The 14,398-nt window shown below is 45.5% G+C and overlaps 2 protein-coding genes across 17 annotated transcripts in view; one reads left to right on the top strand and one right to left on the bottom strand.

The window, feature by feature from the left end:
* Positions 1 to 14,398, bottom strand: part of LOC128106216 (GON-4-like protein) — a 125,959-nt gene that overhangs the window by 72,192 nt on the left and 39,369 nt on the right. For 4 of the 13 annotated variants that reach the window (XM_052731564.1, XM_052731565.1, XM_052731567.1 and 1 more), the window contains 6 exons: positions 12,804 to 12,948; positions 10,794 to 10,944; positions 8,704 to 8,820; positions 5,893 to 8,442; positions 4,991 to 5,246; positions 3,234 to 3,526 (listed from right to left, as the gene is read on the bottom strand). The exons of the other annotated variants lie outside the window; for them this stretch is intronic. In XM_052731564.1, the coding sequence (XP_052587524.1) occupies positions 3,309 to 3,526; positions 4,991 to 5,246; positions 5,893 to 8,442; positions 8,704 to 8,820; positions 10,794 to 10,944; positions 12,804 to 12,948 (3,437 nt within the window). In that variant the 3' untranslated portion in view covers positions 3,234 to 3,308. Of the gene's footprint in view, positions 1 to 3,233; positions 3,527 to 4,990; positions 5,247 to 5,892; positions 8,443 to 8,703; positions 8,821 to 10,793; positions 10,945 to 12,803; positions 12,949 to 14,398 lie in introns of those variants that run through there. 13 annotated transcript variants of the gene reach the window in all.
* LOC128106228 (synaptotagmin-11-like) overlaps positions 1 to 14,398 on the top strand; it is a 30,756-nt gene that overhangs the window by 4,728 nt on the left and 11,630 nt on the right. For 2 of the 4 annotated variants that reach the window (XR_008216629.1, XM_052731578.1), the window contains exon 2: positions 4,335 to 4,645. Coding sequence is in view for 3 of the 4 variants with exons in the window: in XM_052731578.1 (XP_052587538.1) it covers positions 4,335 to 4,645 (311 nt within the window). In the remaining variant the exon portion in view is untranslated. Of the gene's footprint in view, positions 1 to 4,334; positions 4,646 to 4,847; positions 4,974 to 5,996; positions 6,109 to 14,398 lie in introns of those variants that run through there. The other 2 variants (XM_052731576.1, XM_052731577.1) reach the window with 2 other exon arrangements.

Below are 14,398 nucleotides of genomic sequence, written 5' to 3'. Positions count from 1 at the left end.
GCTGCCCTAACTCACTGTGTAGACCAGGCTGGCCTCAAACTCATACAGATGCTCTGTCTCTGCCTTCCAAAGCTCTGGGATTGTATATAGTTCTTTTACACAAGCACATAGTTATGAGAAGAAAGATAATGATAGGGCCCATGAAGACAGACTGAGTTATTAAGAATGCATATTGAGGGCTGGAGAGATGGCTCAGAGGTTAAGAGTACTGGCTGCGCTTCCAGAGGTCCTGAGTTCAACTCCCAGCAACCACAGGTGGTAGCACACAACCATCTGTAATGAGATCTGGTGCCCTCTTCTGGCAGGATACTGTATGCATAAGAAGGAAGGCCGGCAAAGCAAAGCAAAGCATATTGAGGATAGGAAAGGTTGTGCTTTTACTTAATTTATTTTTCCAGACAGGGGTTCTCTGTGTAGCCTTGGCTGTCCTGGAACCAACTATAGACCAGGCTGGACTAGAACTCAGAGAACCACCTGTCTTTGCTTCTAGAGTGCTGGGATTAAACGACTGTCCAGCTATACTTTTAAATCAGTGCTTCTCTACCTTCCTAATGCTGGGACTCTTGAATACAGTTCCCCATGTTGTGGTAACCCCAACCGTAAAATTATTTTCATTTGTACTTTATAACTGGAATTTTGCTACTGTTATGAATAGTAATGTAAATATAAGATATGCAGGATATATTTTCATGGTTATAAATTCAACATAATTAAAGTATAGTGATTAACCACAAAAAACAATATTTAATCACGTATTGTGAAATATTTATTTCTAATTACAAATAAATGTAGTATTTTCTTGACTTATGGTATAACATGGGAAACAGTCTTAAAATAACAACAGTAAACTACAGTGGTACTTTTTGCAACATTATGAATACAAAGCCTACTTCAGTGCAAAGGTTGAGACTGCTTCTTTCTCACCAGATCAGAAATTCTCAGGGCAGTCTTTGCAGGAGCACAAAGAAGATCGTCTTCCACAGCCAGTCTACCTCCGTATTTAGACTTGATAACCAACAAGATGGAAAACCCTGTTTCACAAAGATACGTTGTTGCAAATGGAAGAAGTCCCAACATAGCCTCAGACAAAACAGATAGGACTGCAACTGCTTGATCCAGAATTTTGTAACTGGCATTTAAAGAACTCAGTTCTCACTGTATCACTCAATGCTCATAAGTTCAACGAATTCCTCTTGTGCTGTCTCAGGAATATTTTCAAGTCTGACTGTGAATGGGTTTCTGGCAAGTGTGAATGGAGTGTCTGCAAGCATGTGCAAGTGTTCTTTCACAGAAATAATCATTGTAATCTTTTTTTCTGGTTAAATGTCATGTACCTCAAAGAAAACAGATAAGGTAGGCAACATGTAAATTTTATTTTCATCCTTTTTTTTTTTTTTTTTTTTTTTGCCAAAGCTGAAGTTTCATTTGGAATGATATGGTATTTTCAGTAAAATTGAGGCACGTTGCATTGGACCTTGCAGTGATAAATTTAACTCATTCAAGATGGCAAAGATGATAACCAATTAAGCTATTTTTTGTTTTAATTTTAACCACTGAAAAGTGCTTTGAATTGCCATCTTGCTTTCTGATTAAAAACGTTTTGAGTCCACCACACAGCTCAAAAACACGTTTTAGCCTAGCAGTGTCAGCCCACACTTGTAGTAGCAGCACTCAGGAAGCTGAGGCAGGTGAATTTCTGTGAGTTCCAGGCCAGCCTGGTCTACAGAGTGAGTTCCAGGCCAGCCTGGTCTATGGAGTGAGTTCCAGGTCAGCCTGGTCTACAGAGTGAGTTCCAGGACAGTCAGGGCTGCAGAGAGAAACCCTGTTGGGGGGTGGGGGGGTCGACGCCGACAAAACAAACAACAAATACATTTCAAAACCTTTTCCTCTCAAAAACCATCTCACCTCAGTGTGAAATGGCAGAGCGTTGTTCATTGCCTCTAACTCGTTACACAGTTGTGAAAATAGTCACTGTTAAGTGCTTCCCTTCATAAAATTGACAGAAGTTATAATGCTTTTCACTACTTCTTGTAACACTATTTTTGGGGGGAGGGTGTTTGAGACAGGGTTTCTCTGTGTAGCTTTGGTGCCTATCCTGGATCTCGCTCTGTAGACCAGGCTGGCCTTGAACCCACAGAGATCCACCTGCCTCTGCCTCCCAAGGGCTAGGATTAAAGGTGTGTGCCACTACCCGGCATTTCTAGTAATTTTTATGGCAGCATAATATTTGTTGGTGAATCCTATGGTGAGTTCTGATGACATCTGGTGACTATTCAGTACCAAACGCTGAAACCCAGATCCACATTCTAGCACAGCTGGAGCACCATCTGCAAACACCACAGACCTTTCCCAAGAGATCTTAGGCTCTTTCAGAAATGAACCAATGACTCAAATACAGGGGTGTGCAGAAAAGAAACTCGTCTTTAAAGCTGCCATCATTAATATGCCTCACATAAACCAATAATTGAACAGTTGTAATGCCTGTAGATTCCTAAAGCTGGATACCAAATACTTCCTGGATTACCTAATCAAGAATGTCAGCAAACAGGTCATCTATTCTGCTGACAGTGTCATTAGATAAGGAAATTTCACTCAACTGGGTAATAAATGTGTCTCCAATCATAACTCTAAAAATACCTTTGGCTGCTGGCAATAGTAAATCCTCAGCGATGGTGAGAGGTTTCACAGCTCTGGCGATTCTGGGTTCTACCAATGTGAAGTTTCAATGTCCGCCACATTCTGTTGTGATGCTAGCCACCAGAGTCAAGTCTGGCCTCCTGGAGTCCACCAGCTTTGCTTCTAAAATAGTTGGTATCCTTGGCAGAGAGGCTCAGGTGCTTGCTATCAAAGTGGCAGTTTAGATTGTTCGGCCTCATAGATTCGGCTGATAGAATTTCACAACAAATAACACATTGTAGTTTCTCAATTCCTGCTGTAATTGTTGAGGTAAAACCATACTGTAAAAAAAATCCTCACACAATATTTTCTTTTCTTAACGTTCTTCTCAACACGATCCATTGTCATGGGATAGTTTTCTAATGAAAATGATATATAACAACAGCCTTAGGAATACCAAAGATGATATATGGCATATTTCAGTCAATACAGTTCATTAAAGTTTCCTAAGATTTACCATTCTGTGGTTTTTCCTTTTTTCAAACCCATTACCATCACAAGGGGGCAGGATTCAAATCAACGACAGCTGAATAAGAAAAGACAAATCAGCATCCAGATGAAGTTCCCATGGTACAGATTTTTATTCAGTAGTTGATGATTATATGATACATTATTTTACATTTGTCCAGTAATTACAATTCAGGAAGTATAGTGTTACCTCCAATACAGCTACTTTCAACACAGTAATTGCTGCTCTCTACACATGTGACAGGTCCACGTAAGTCCATTAAGGCACAAACGCTGTCACATACACCTGTATTTGTTCTGTGTGTATGTGGTGGGGTTGGCACGATGATATCATCACGCCAGGTGCTCATATGTGGGCATATCTGCATGTGGACAGTCCCACCTGGAGAAAGATAAGAAGACAAATGTCTCAGTTCCTAACCATCAGAAACGTGTTTTCTGATGGACTTAGGTGACCCCTGTGAGGGTTGTTCAGTCCCCAAAGGTGAAGAAACACTGGTTTTTAAAATATAGCTCTCGGCACTAGGAATACACTCAGCAGTCGACTTGCCTATTTGCTGGCTGCTCTGATTGGCCATGTCACTGAAATCAACTCATCTATCAATAAAGTGCTCAAAGAAGGTGTTAGAAGATAATTATATCTGAGCTGGTCAAAGTATCAAATTTCTTTCATCCCAAGTCTGAGGGGTCAAAGGCAGCCAGAATTCTGTAAGTTCAAGAGCAGCCTGGACTAAAAGCCAGTTATAGAGGAGTCAGAGCTACACAGTGAGATCTTGTCTCAAAAAAAAAAAAAAGGAAGAAGGAAGGAAGGAAGGAAGAAAATTTAACGTTTATTTTCTTCCTACTTAAAAATCTAAGAAAATAGGCCGGGCGGTGGTGGCGCACGCCTTTAATCCCAGCACTCGGGAGGCAGAGCCAGGCGGATCTCTGTGAGTTCGAGGCCAGCCTGGGCTACCAAGCGAGTTCCAGGAAAAGGCGCAAAGCTACACAGAGAAACCCTGTCTCGAAAAAAAAAAAAAAAAATCTAAGAAAATAATCATGGCTTCAGCATATGACAGATAACTTGTTTTTAAGGACCGAGGACCAGAGACATTGTAACAGGTTAAGAAGTATAGGTCTGCAGACCCAGAGCTCTTTTCTTCCCTTCTCTTTTCTGTTTTTGACATTAATTTATCCATTCTGTTGGGTAGGACACACACATGCTAAGTGTGCAGAGGTCAGAGGGCGTGCAGGAGGAGTTGTCTTCCACCATGTGGGAGCGGCATCCAGGGAACACTGTGTGCTCCGCAAGACCCTGGACCCTGTATTTGATGAGACCTTCACCTTCTACGGCATCCCATACAGCCAGCTACAGGACCTGGTGCTACATTTCCTCGTGCTCAGCTTTGATCGCTTCTCTAGGGATGACGTCATTGGGGAGGTCATGGTGCCGCTGGCTGGAGTGGACCCCAGCACGGGCAGGGTTCAGCTGATCAGGGACATCTTCAAGAGGAACATCCAGGTGAGGAGGAAGAGTGTACTGGGGAGGGATGACAGGATGGGCATAACAGATCTCAGGGAGAGATGGGAGGGCCAGACAAAAGCCAAACAGCTCATAGCCTCACGCACACAAGAGGCAGGAACCACAAATAAAACGCTGAGCAGCTTCATGTACACGAAGTGTTGATGGGATTCTAACTTCCTGTGTCTTTGGATTTTCAAAGGAACCGCCCTAGTCTGTCTGGGGGAAGGAAAGCTGCAGGAGAGAGAGACTCCTCCCTGGAGCCTTCTGGCTCCTATGTCAGCTGCACACTATGCACTGTCCTCCGAGGGAAACCTGTCCTCCGAGGGGGTCAGCTACACTCACCTGCGGGGGTTATGCTGCTCGCTACTTCTGGAGCAGTCTTGGGTGAGGCCAAGGTAGAAGGGGGCTTCTCAGCAGCATCTCCAACTGCTTCATCATTCACTTCATCCTCCTTCTGCAAGGCTTCCATCCCTTCGACCTCCTCTTCCTCTTCTTCTTCTGGCTCAGAGTTCTCCTCTTGGGAGTTCTCTTCCTCAGACTCACCCTCCTGACTCATGCTCCTTTCAGAAGCCAGCCAAGTCAGTTTCTCCATGGTTTCCTAAAAGCACCCCACAGAATGTTCATAAGGGCTCCTAGCAGCTCCCAGAAGGCCAAGGACAGGAGCAGTGTCAGGAGGATCTAAGGCAGGGCAACCACTCTGAATTAGAGAAGAAGCCTGAGGGTACTGAGGACAGGTCAGGCAGCACAACATGCCTCTGAAAGGCTGCCCTACTTCCTCAAGTCGGCTTTCCTCTAACATGACCCATGCAACTGTCTGTAATTCCAGATCTGACACCCTCACACAGACATACATGCAGGCAAAACACCAATGCACACAAACAAATAAATTATTAAATAAAAAGGGGGAGAGGGGGTCAGGGAGATGGGTCAACAGGTACAGACAACTGCTGCCAAGCCTGACAGTCTAGCTCAATTCCCGGGACCCACATGATGAAGGAGAGAACCACCTCCTCCTGGTCCTCGGACCTCGACACACATGTCATGTCATGCACGTACCCACACAAATAAAAGAATAAATGTAAAAATAAAAAACAAAGTATGGTCAAGGGATTCAAGCACTTCACACAAGCCTCCTAAATTATGTTGCAGACGCATTCAAGAGTCAAACCCCACTTTATGACTCTAACACATGAAGGGAACATTCCGCGGAGTCCCCACACACTAGCAACCACTCTGGCTCTCACCTGGAGCTCCGGGACAGAAAGCACAGACTCCTCCGAAGCTGATGACAGTTCATCTTCTTCATCTTGGGTGAGGTCATCAAAGTCCTCCTCCTCTTCTTCCTCAGGCCCGTCTTTCTCTCCTCTAGTGTCTGGTCCTGCCGGGGTCCCTACACACTGACTGTCAGCAATGGCCGAGTCCTCAGCCTTCCCTGGAGGCCTGCTGAGCACCATCTCCTGCTCCATGGAGGATGGAGTGCCTTTGGGCACTCCTCTGCCTGCATCTCCACTTGGACTCCCCTCCTCAGGCGGCTCTTGGGACACGGAAAGGGACAAAGCTGCTCGAGTCTCCTCTGTCTGCACGACTGTTTCTTTCCTCCGCTCTCTAGCACTACTCAGCTTCTCCTGAGGGGAGCCACGGTCTAATTCCATAGAGTATTCTTCTTTCACTTTCTCACCAATGTCCTGCTCAGGGAAGGTACTGGACATTTCCTCCACACAATCCTCAGCTTCCATCTTGACCATTTCTTCTAAATCCTTTGATGTGGCGTTCAGAGATAACTGGAGACTCAAAGGCAATGGCTCTAAAGCTTGCCCACCCTCTTCATTTTTCACACCTGACCAGCCACAGGCGCTCGATTCTGAGGATGCTTCCTGGCTTTCTGTTTTCACAATAGCCCAGCCACAGGCACTCAATTCTGAATATCCCTCCTGGCTTTCTGTTTTCACACCTGTCCAGCCACAGGCACTGGATTCTGAAGATACCTCCTGGCTTTCTGTTTTCACACCTGTCAAGCCCCAGGCACTCAATTCTGAAGATCCCTTCTGGCTTTCTGTTTTCACAATAGCCCAGCCACAGGCACTGGATTCTGAAGATCCCTTCTGGCTTTCTGTTTTCACACGTGTCCAGCCACAGGCACTGGATTCTGAAGATACCTCCTGGCTTTCTGTTTTCACAATAGCCCAGCCACAGGCACTGGATTCTGAAGATCCCTTCTGGCTTTCTGTTTTCACACCTGTCCAGCCACAGGCAATGGATTCTGAAAATCCCTCTGGGCTTTCTGTTTTCACACCTGTCCAGCCACAGGCCCTGGATTCTGAAGATCCCTCCTGGCTTTCTGTTTTCACACCTGTCCAGCCACAGGCACTGGATTCTGAAAATCCCTCCTGGCTTTCTGTTTTCACACCTGTCCAGCCACAGGCCCTGGATTCTGAAGATCCCTCCTGGCTTTCTATTTTCACAATAGCCCAGCCACAGGCACTGGATTCTGAAGATCCCTTCTGGCTTTCTGTTTTCACACCTGTCCAGCCACAGGCACTCAATTCTGAAGATACCTCCTGGCTTTCTGTTTTCACAATAGCCCAGCCACAGGCACTGGATTCTGAAGATCCCTTCTGGCTTTCTGTTTTCACACCTGTCCAGCCAAAGGCACTGGATTCTGAAGATCCCTTCTGGCTTTCTGTTTTCACACCTGTCCAGCCACAGGCACTCGATTCTGAGGATGTTTCTTGGCTTTCCACACCTGATGAAGAACACCATGGCCTAGGATCCTCTTTGGAGAAGACAGTAGCACAGAGAGGAGTTAGTTCCTGGGAATTTGACGAGGAGTCGGGGTTTTGAGGAGCATTTTTCCCTTCAGCAATATCCAAGTTCACTTGGACCTTATCTTCAGGAATAGATGGCACAGGAAGTGTCAGAGGATTGCTCGAAACAATTAAGGGGGAGATGGAGGAGGCCACGAGGGGTTGGTTTAACGGACAGGGGAAGGAAGTGGGATTAACAAGGAGAGTGGTGATGGGAATGGTCTGGGGATTTGGGGCTACGGCTGCATTAACAGGCTGGATCACATTACATCCACTGGGTAGGCTTACCACCTTCACTGTGGCGGCAGGAACAGTGAAGATGACAGGTGTGGGGTGGATGATGGGGGCAGGCTTCACACAGGGAGAAAGCTTGGTTCCTTTTCTTCTTGTAGGCTTCCGCCTCACATACGGCTTTCGAAATTTCGAAGGGGCAAGTGAGGGTAGCATTATCTTGGGTGCAGAGGAAGAAGGCAGTGGTGACTGAGACTCAGACACGGGGAAGCTGGTCCTGGCTTCAGGACCAGAGGGCACAGCAGGCAGGGCTGGGGAAGACTCAAAACTATGTTCTCCGCTGACTGCCACTGAAGGGAACCCTGGAAGTGGCTGTAAGACAGTGGCTGGCTGGATCAGATGAGGAATCTGGACCACTATGTTCCCTGGGAGGACTTCTGATTGAATGGACCAGGTTGCTATTTGGCCTGGGTTGAACCCAGGCTGAACACAGGGGCTGGGTTGGATAAGAAGGGGCTTCTGGACCAATGGCCGGTTCAATCGGAAAGCCTTTCTGGTGAAACGCTTGGAATCTGGCTTCAACTTGAGGACTACGCCCTTGGGCATCAGCAGTGGGTATCGAGTTTCACTCCCCAGGTCAGGGCAAGCTTTCTCTAAGGGCTGATCTGTGCCAGCTTCTGTCGCTCTGGTCACATTTGCTCCGTCTGCAACGCCTTCAGCTGTGTTCCGAAGTTCATCCTGAATGGACTGTAGACTGGCCTGCAGGAAATAAGTACACTGTGCTCTAGCACATGTCAGAATTTAGGAGAAAGAAAAATTAGCTTTCTGGATTCTAAGGATTAGTGGAAGACAGCCTCAAGATATAGTCCTAAGAAGGGGTTTTCCAGGCATCAGTGTTCTCGGAAAACCACGTCCCTGGTATAAAAATTGGTCCTGAATCTACTTTGGGAAATTATCATTTAACTGCCCAGGAACTTTTTGGGTCTTCTGCCTCACACAGACGTGGAAGGATGGACAGACCTTTAACCAGAATGGGAGTCGGTGCTCCTCCTTCTCTACGGGGGGCTTCCACTGATGTGGCTGTATCTCTTCACAGCACCTCACCAGAACTGGCAGCTGTTTGGTCTTCTTATAAAACTAGGCATGAAAACACAAATCATAAGTCATATTCTTTCAGAATGAGAAATGGGGTGGCTGATGGTTTCACACACAAAAATATCAGTTGTAAATGCTATGTATTTCTGCATTTCAAACAAAGTATCTCTAATTAATGAAGATTTCAGAATATTCAATCTCTGAACACAATTATCCATTCTGATTACCACTAAGAGTCAAAACTATCCTAGCATGAGGGAAGCAGAGGCAGGTGGATCTTTGAGTTTCAGCCAGCCTAGTCTAAAAAGTGAGTTCCAGAACAGCCTGAGCTGTTACACACACACACACACACACACACACACACACACACACACACAAGACTCAGTTGCTCCTGCACACAGAGCTGAACCCTCATGTTACACAGAAGCTACTCTTAAGCACGTAGCAGTGTGAAGTGGAAAAGCCACTATACAGCAAGCACAAGGGTGCACAGCTGTGATCCCGGGGGAGTTTCATTTCCAGAGTGAATGGCTGGAGGTGGTGACAGACACCTTTAACCCTAGCACTTGGAAGAAACAGGCAGGTGGATCTCAGTAAGTTCAAGACCAGCCTGGCCCACATAGCAAGCTCCAGGACAGCCAGAGCTACACAAAGCGATCCCATCTCAAATAAACAAACAAACGAATAAATAATAAAAGAATAAATAGACAGGCAGTTGGCGTGAGCATGAGAAACTGAGTTCACACCGGAGAAGGAAGAACAGACTTTCTCAAGTTGTCCTCTGACCTCATGTGTGCCCATGCCCCTCCCAAGGTAAATAGGTGTGATTTAAAAAAAAAACAATCGGGGCTGGACAGACAGTTGAACAGCTGAAAGTGCTTGCTGCTCTCACCAAGGACCTGGGTTCACTTCCAAAAACCCACATTGGACAGCTCACACCCACCTGTAACCACAGTTAATAGATCCAAGGTCCTCTTCTGACCCCTACAGGCACCTGCACACACATGATGCACATACACTCGGGCACACACAAATACACATATAAAAGGACAAATCTTAAAAACACACATGAAATTTAAAGTAAATGCATAATTAAAGTGTCAAGAAGTCAGTTATAGACCTGCTATGTAACAAGGGTAAGCACACCACCTTCCAAAACTGTGGGTCACAAGGGAAAGGGATCAAACACTTTCAGAAGTAAAGCCTCAAAAAAATGCCTGACTCTTTAAAACATTTAAATCTTTTCTCCTTTGTTTCTTTTTATTTTATTTTTTACTTTTCTCTGTTTAACTAGGATACTGTTATGGAGCCCTGGAGAGTCCTAAACTCACAGCAATTCCAGAGTCTCCGTCCCCTGGGTGCAGTGATCAGGGCCGCAACACCACCCCTGGCTCACTAGACTCCTAAGTATATTCTGCATAACCCTGACATCAATGTCTAACGGAAAGCAGCACGGGAAGATGGAGAGGGGGCTCGGTGGTTAAGAGCTCTTGCTCTGATAGAGGACCCAGTTCAGTTCCCAGCACACATGCACCCATGTCAGGTGGCTCACAAGGACACATGACTACACCTTAGGGGCTCTGGGCCACTGCACACACTTGCACACACCCACACACAGACACAAGCTTAATGAAAAAACAAAACAAATCTTTCAAAACCCCAAAGGAAGCAGCACTGTGAAGGTTTACAAACGCAATGCTGTCTACCTGAGAAGGTTAGAGTAAGGAGACACAATATGGCTAGAAGGAGCGAGGACTTGGGGAATCCTTTGACCTGAATAATTTCTTACTCAGGGAACTATCCGTAAGAGAGGCTAAGACGGAGGTACTCCAGAGCAAATTCACAGATCAGTGTTACAAAGGAAGGAGCAGGGCGACCCTAACACAGTGAGACGAATTATCTTTAAATTAGCCTTCTTTGGAGGGACTTCCCTGCCTTCCCTGAGAGCTGAGAGGAGGAGAGGGGCTGGGTGCTCCTCTGCAGGAGGCACAGGGGAGCATGCAGCAAACACTCACTTTGATCACGTTGTTAGGAGCTCTGTTCTGGTTGAGGTTCTTGATCCTCACCGTCAGCTGGTGAGCGGTCTTACAAGTCACAAGGTACTTGCTGATTAGAGGTTTAGGGAACTCAGTGCCTTCGAAGTGCTTCAGTCCTAAAGCCAACAGACTGAGAGAGAAGCAATGACATAACCTCACTCACAGACCTTTCTCCAAAAGAGCGCTCCGAACTGCTCATGCTTCACCAGCACTTTCTATACCTTCAGGTATTTACAGAGTACTGAGTATTTAAGAACCAAACACGAAGGGATCAATGGCATACGCGAGACCCTGGATTAATCCCAAGCACTGTTAAAATAAAATTTCTTTAAGTTCTTTGCACAAACATCCTTGGTGAGGCCTTGGGATAAAAACACGGAAGAAACAAAAACAGCCACTACTACACTGTCCACACCCAGGAGGCTGAGGCAGGAGACGACATGGTCAAGACCAGCCTGGGTTCATGGCACAACCCTCTATCAAAAAACAAGGGCTGTAATGTAACTAACTCATGGGTTACAGTGCTTGCCTACCATACAGAAGGCCACAGGACTGAACTCCGGTGCCCCCTAGTTTAGTTTCAAAGATAACAGAATCAGGGCTACAGACACGGCACTGGCCAAGCACAAATGAGACTGGTCGCATTTCAAAGCTAACAACAAAGAGAGCAGAGCATGTCACAGAGTGAGCTGTTCCAGGCATGGTGGCACACTCCTGCATCTCAACCCTGGGGGGACGGGGAGGGAGGAGCATTGCTTTAAGACGGAAGCTAACATGTGCTACACAAAAACACTGCTGCAACCCTCTCCCTAAATAAAACAAAGCAAAACAAAAAACCAAAACCTCAATACCAAAAAAAAAAAAATTAAATTAAAAAAAAAATCTAACATCAAAAACTTGCTCTTAAGATATAGAGGCAAGAGAGTTCAAAGTTCAAGATCATCCTCAGTAACATGGTGTTTTCAAGAAAAGTCCTAGATACAAAACAGCCTGCCTCAGACAATAATAAACAGTAAATAAATCAAAGAATAAAATGACAATTTGAAGTCCCTGTGTATTTTAATTTTGTTTTGTTTTTGCAGACAGAATTTCTCTGTGTAGCCCAGGCTGTCCTGGAGCTCGCTAGGCAGACCAGGCTGGACTCGAACTCATAGGTCCACCTGCCTCTGCCTCCCAAGTGCTAGGATTAAAGGCATGGGCACCAGCCCCAACAAGGCCTTGTGTTTTTCAAAAACCTAATTATAAAATTATTTAAATTACTGAAACTCTATCAGAACGCCATGAGAGAGCTGAGGCAGTAACTCATACAGTTCCTAGCAACAGGAAGCCCAGAGTTTAATACCCAGCACCACATAAACCAGGCTAATGGCTCACATCTGTATTTCCACCTATTAGGAGGGAGGAGGGTCAGAAACTAAAAGGCCAGGAGAGTAAAACAAACAAGAACCACTTTGGTCTTTGGGCTGGAGGACAATAGGTTAGAAACTTCTTACTCTGAAGATCTGCTTTCAGTACTACTACAAGACTGGCCTACAAAAAACAAAAGATTAAACAATGCCTTTAAATGCTTCATAAATGTGTGTGGAGGGCTGGAGAGAGGGCTCAGGGCTTAGGAGCACAGCCTACTCTTCCAGAGGACCCAGGGGCAGATAACAGCATCCACATGGTGACTCACCACAGTGCAGAACTCCAGTTCCAGGGAATCCAACTCCCTTTGATGGCCTCTGTGGGCACTGCTATGCACATGGGGCACAGACATACAAGCAGGCCAAACACCCATATACATAAAATGAAACAATAATAATAAGGAGTTTTAACCACAACATTTGTGGCATCTCCTGCAAAAGACACTGCGGAAACTCTGTCCATCTACACGGCTTTTCTTTGGTCTGTGTCCTTAGCATGCACATCTTATTTCACCTAAGCTTCTCAAAAGCAACTGTCTTGTCTTTCGCTGATGCATTCTTTTCATCCTCACAGTAAACTCACTTGTCCTCAGCCTTGGTAAAGATGATCTTATCCCGAGGATTATTTGCCTTCAGTGAACATATTGGAAGGAGCTCTGGATACATGAAAACCTTGTTTGTCGCCAGGATCCAAGCAACTTGCTTTGGCAAACAGGGAAATTCACTGGCTGTTACAGAAGGAAAAAAAAATCTGTGATCAGTGCAATCCAAGGACCACAGAGCTTCGCAAAAGTGTATGAACCCATTTCAGCACTTAAGCAGAGATCTTCTTCTCTGACTGACCCCCTCAAGTTTCCAGTCCTTTCAACCTAACATTGCCTACCAGGAGCTGAACCAAGCTGATTCCCTTTTCATTCCTATGTGGGACACTTTATCCACTAAGACAAGAACACAGGGCACCCAGCAGTGCCCACATACACTGTTATCCTCAGACATCTTTTCATCCCTTCTCTCCTTAAAAAGCTTTGCTAGCCAGGCCGTGGTGGCGCACGCCTTTAATCCCAGCACTTGGGAGGCAGAGCCAGGCAGATCTTTGTGAGTTCGAGGCCAGCCTGGTCTAGAGATATCCAGGAAAGGCGCAAAGCTACACAGAGAAACCCTGTCTCAAAAAAAAAAAGCTTTGCAAGACAGCCAGGCGGCAGTGGCAAATGTCTTTAATCCCAGCACTCAGGAGGCAGAGCCAGGTAGATCTCTGTGAGTTTGAAGCCAGCCTGATCTACAGAGTGAGATCCAGGACAGGCACCAAAAACTACACAGAAAAACCAAAAACCAAAAACAAAAAAAACAAAAAAAAAAAAAAAAACAACTTTGTAAGACAAAGGACTTCAGCAAGATTTCTGTTCTGCCAAGATAAAAATTATACTTTGTTTATCCTTTTTCACAAATCTGGTATTCTACATGGCAGTGAGAAGGTTCAGTACAGAAAACTGCAACAGGGCCTCATGACCTGAATTCAACTCCTGGGACCCACACAAGGTGGAAGGAGATAAAACAGTTTCCACAGCTCTCTTGTGTAGTGTAGTGCATATGTGTTCTCTCTCACACTCCCTCTCTCTCTATCTATCCATCCATCCATCCATCCATCTATCTACCGATCTATCTATCTCTCCCCCCCTCAACCCCGTGTGTGTATGTGTAAATATATGAACATGATTTAAAAATACATAGAAAGTGTAAGTGACATTCCAACTTTGAATGATATGTTGATTGTGGACTCAGGCCCCAAGTGAGAAATCAACATAGACATTTGTCACACATGTAGGTAGTCCTTTACCACTGAGCTACATCCCCAGTCACAATATTTGATCTTAATGCATCAGACTAACAACTTAAACATGGGGGTGGGGAGATGGCTCAGTGGATAAGAGCACTGACTGCTCCTCCAAAGGACCCAGGTTCAACTCCAGACACACACATGGTAGCTGACAACTGTCTGTAACTGCAGCTCCAGGGGATCTGACGCCCTCATACAGACAAGCATGCAGGCAAGACACCAGTGCACACGAAAGGAAAATAAATAAACCATTGCAAAAAGGAAAAGCACTTGAACATGACCAAACCTTCACAGTTTGGCTTTCATCTTTACCAAACCCCAGATTCTTTTCACGTGAAACCTAA

The sequence above is a fragment of the Peromyscus californicus genome, unplaced genomic scaffold (assembly GCF_007827085.1).
Source record: "Peromyscus californicus insignis strain IS unplaced genomic scaffold, ASM782708v3 Scaffold_9__1_contigs__length_137607984, whole genome shotgun sequence".
Classification (NCBI taxonomy): Eukaryota; Metazoa; Chordata; class Mammalia; order Rodentia; family Cricetidae; genus Peromyscus; species Peromyscus californicus.
Note: the sequence above shows the minus strand (reverse complement) of the source record. Positions and strands in the feature narration are given on the sequence as shown.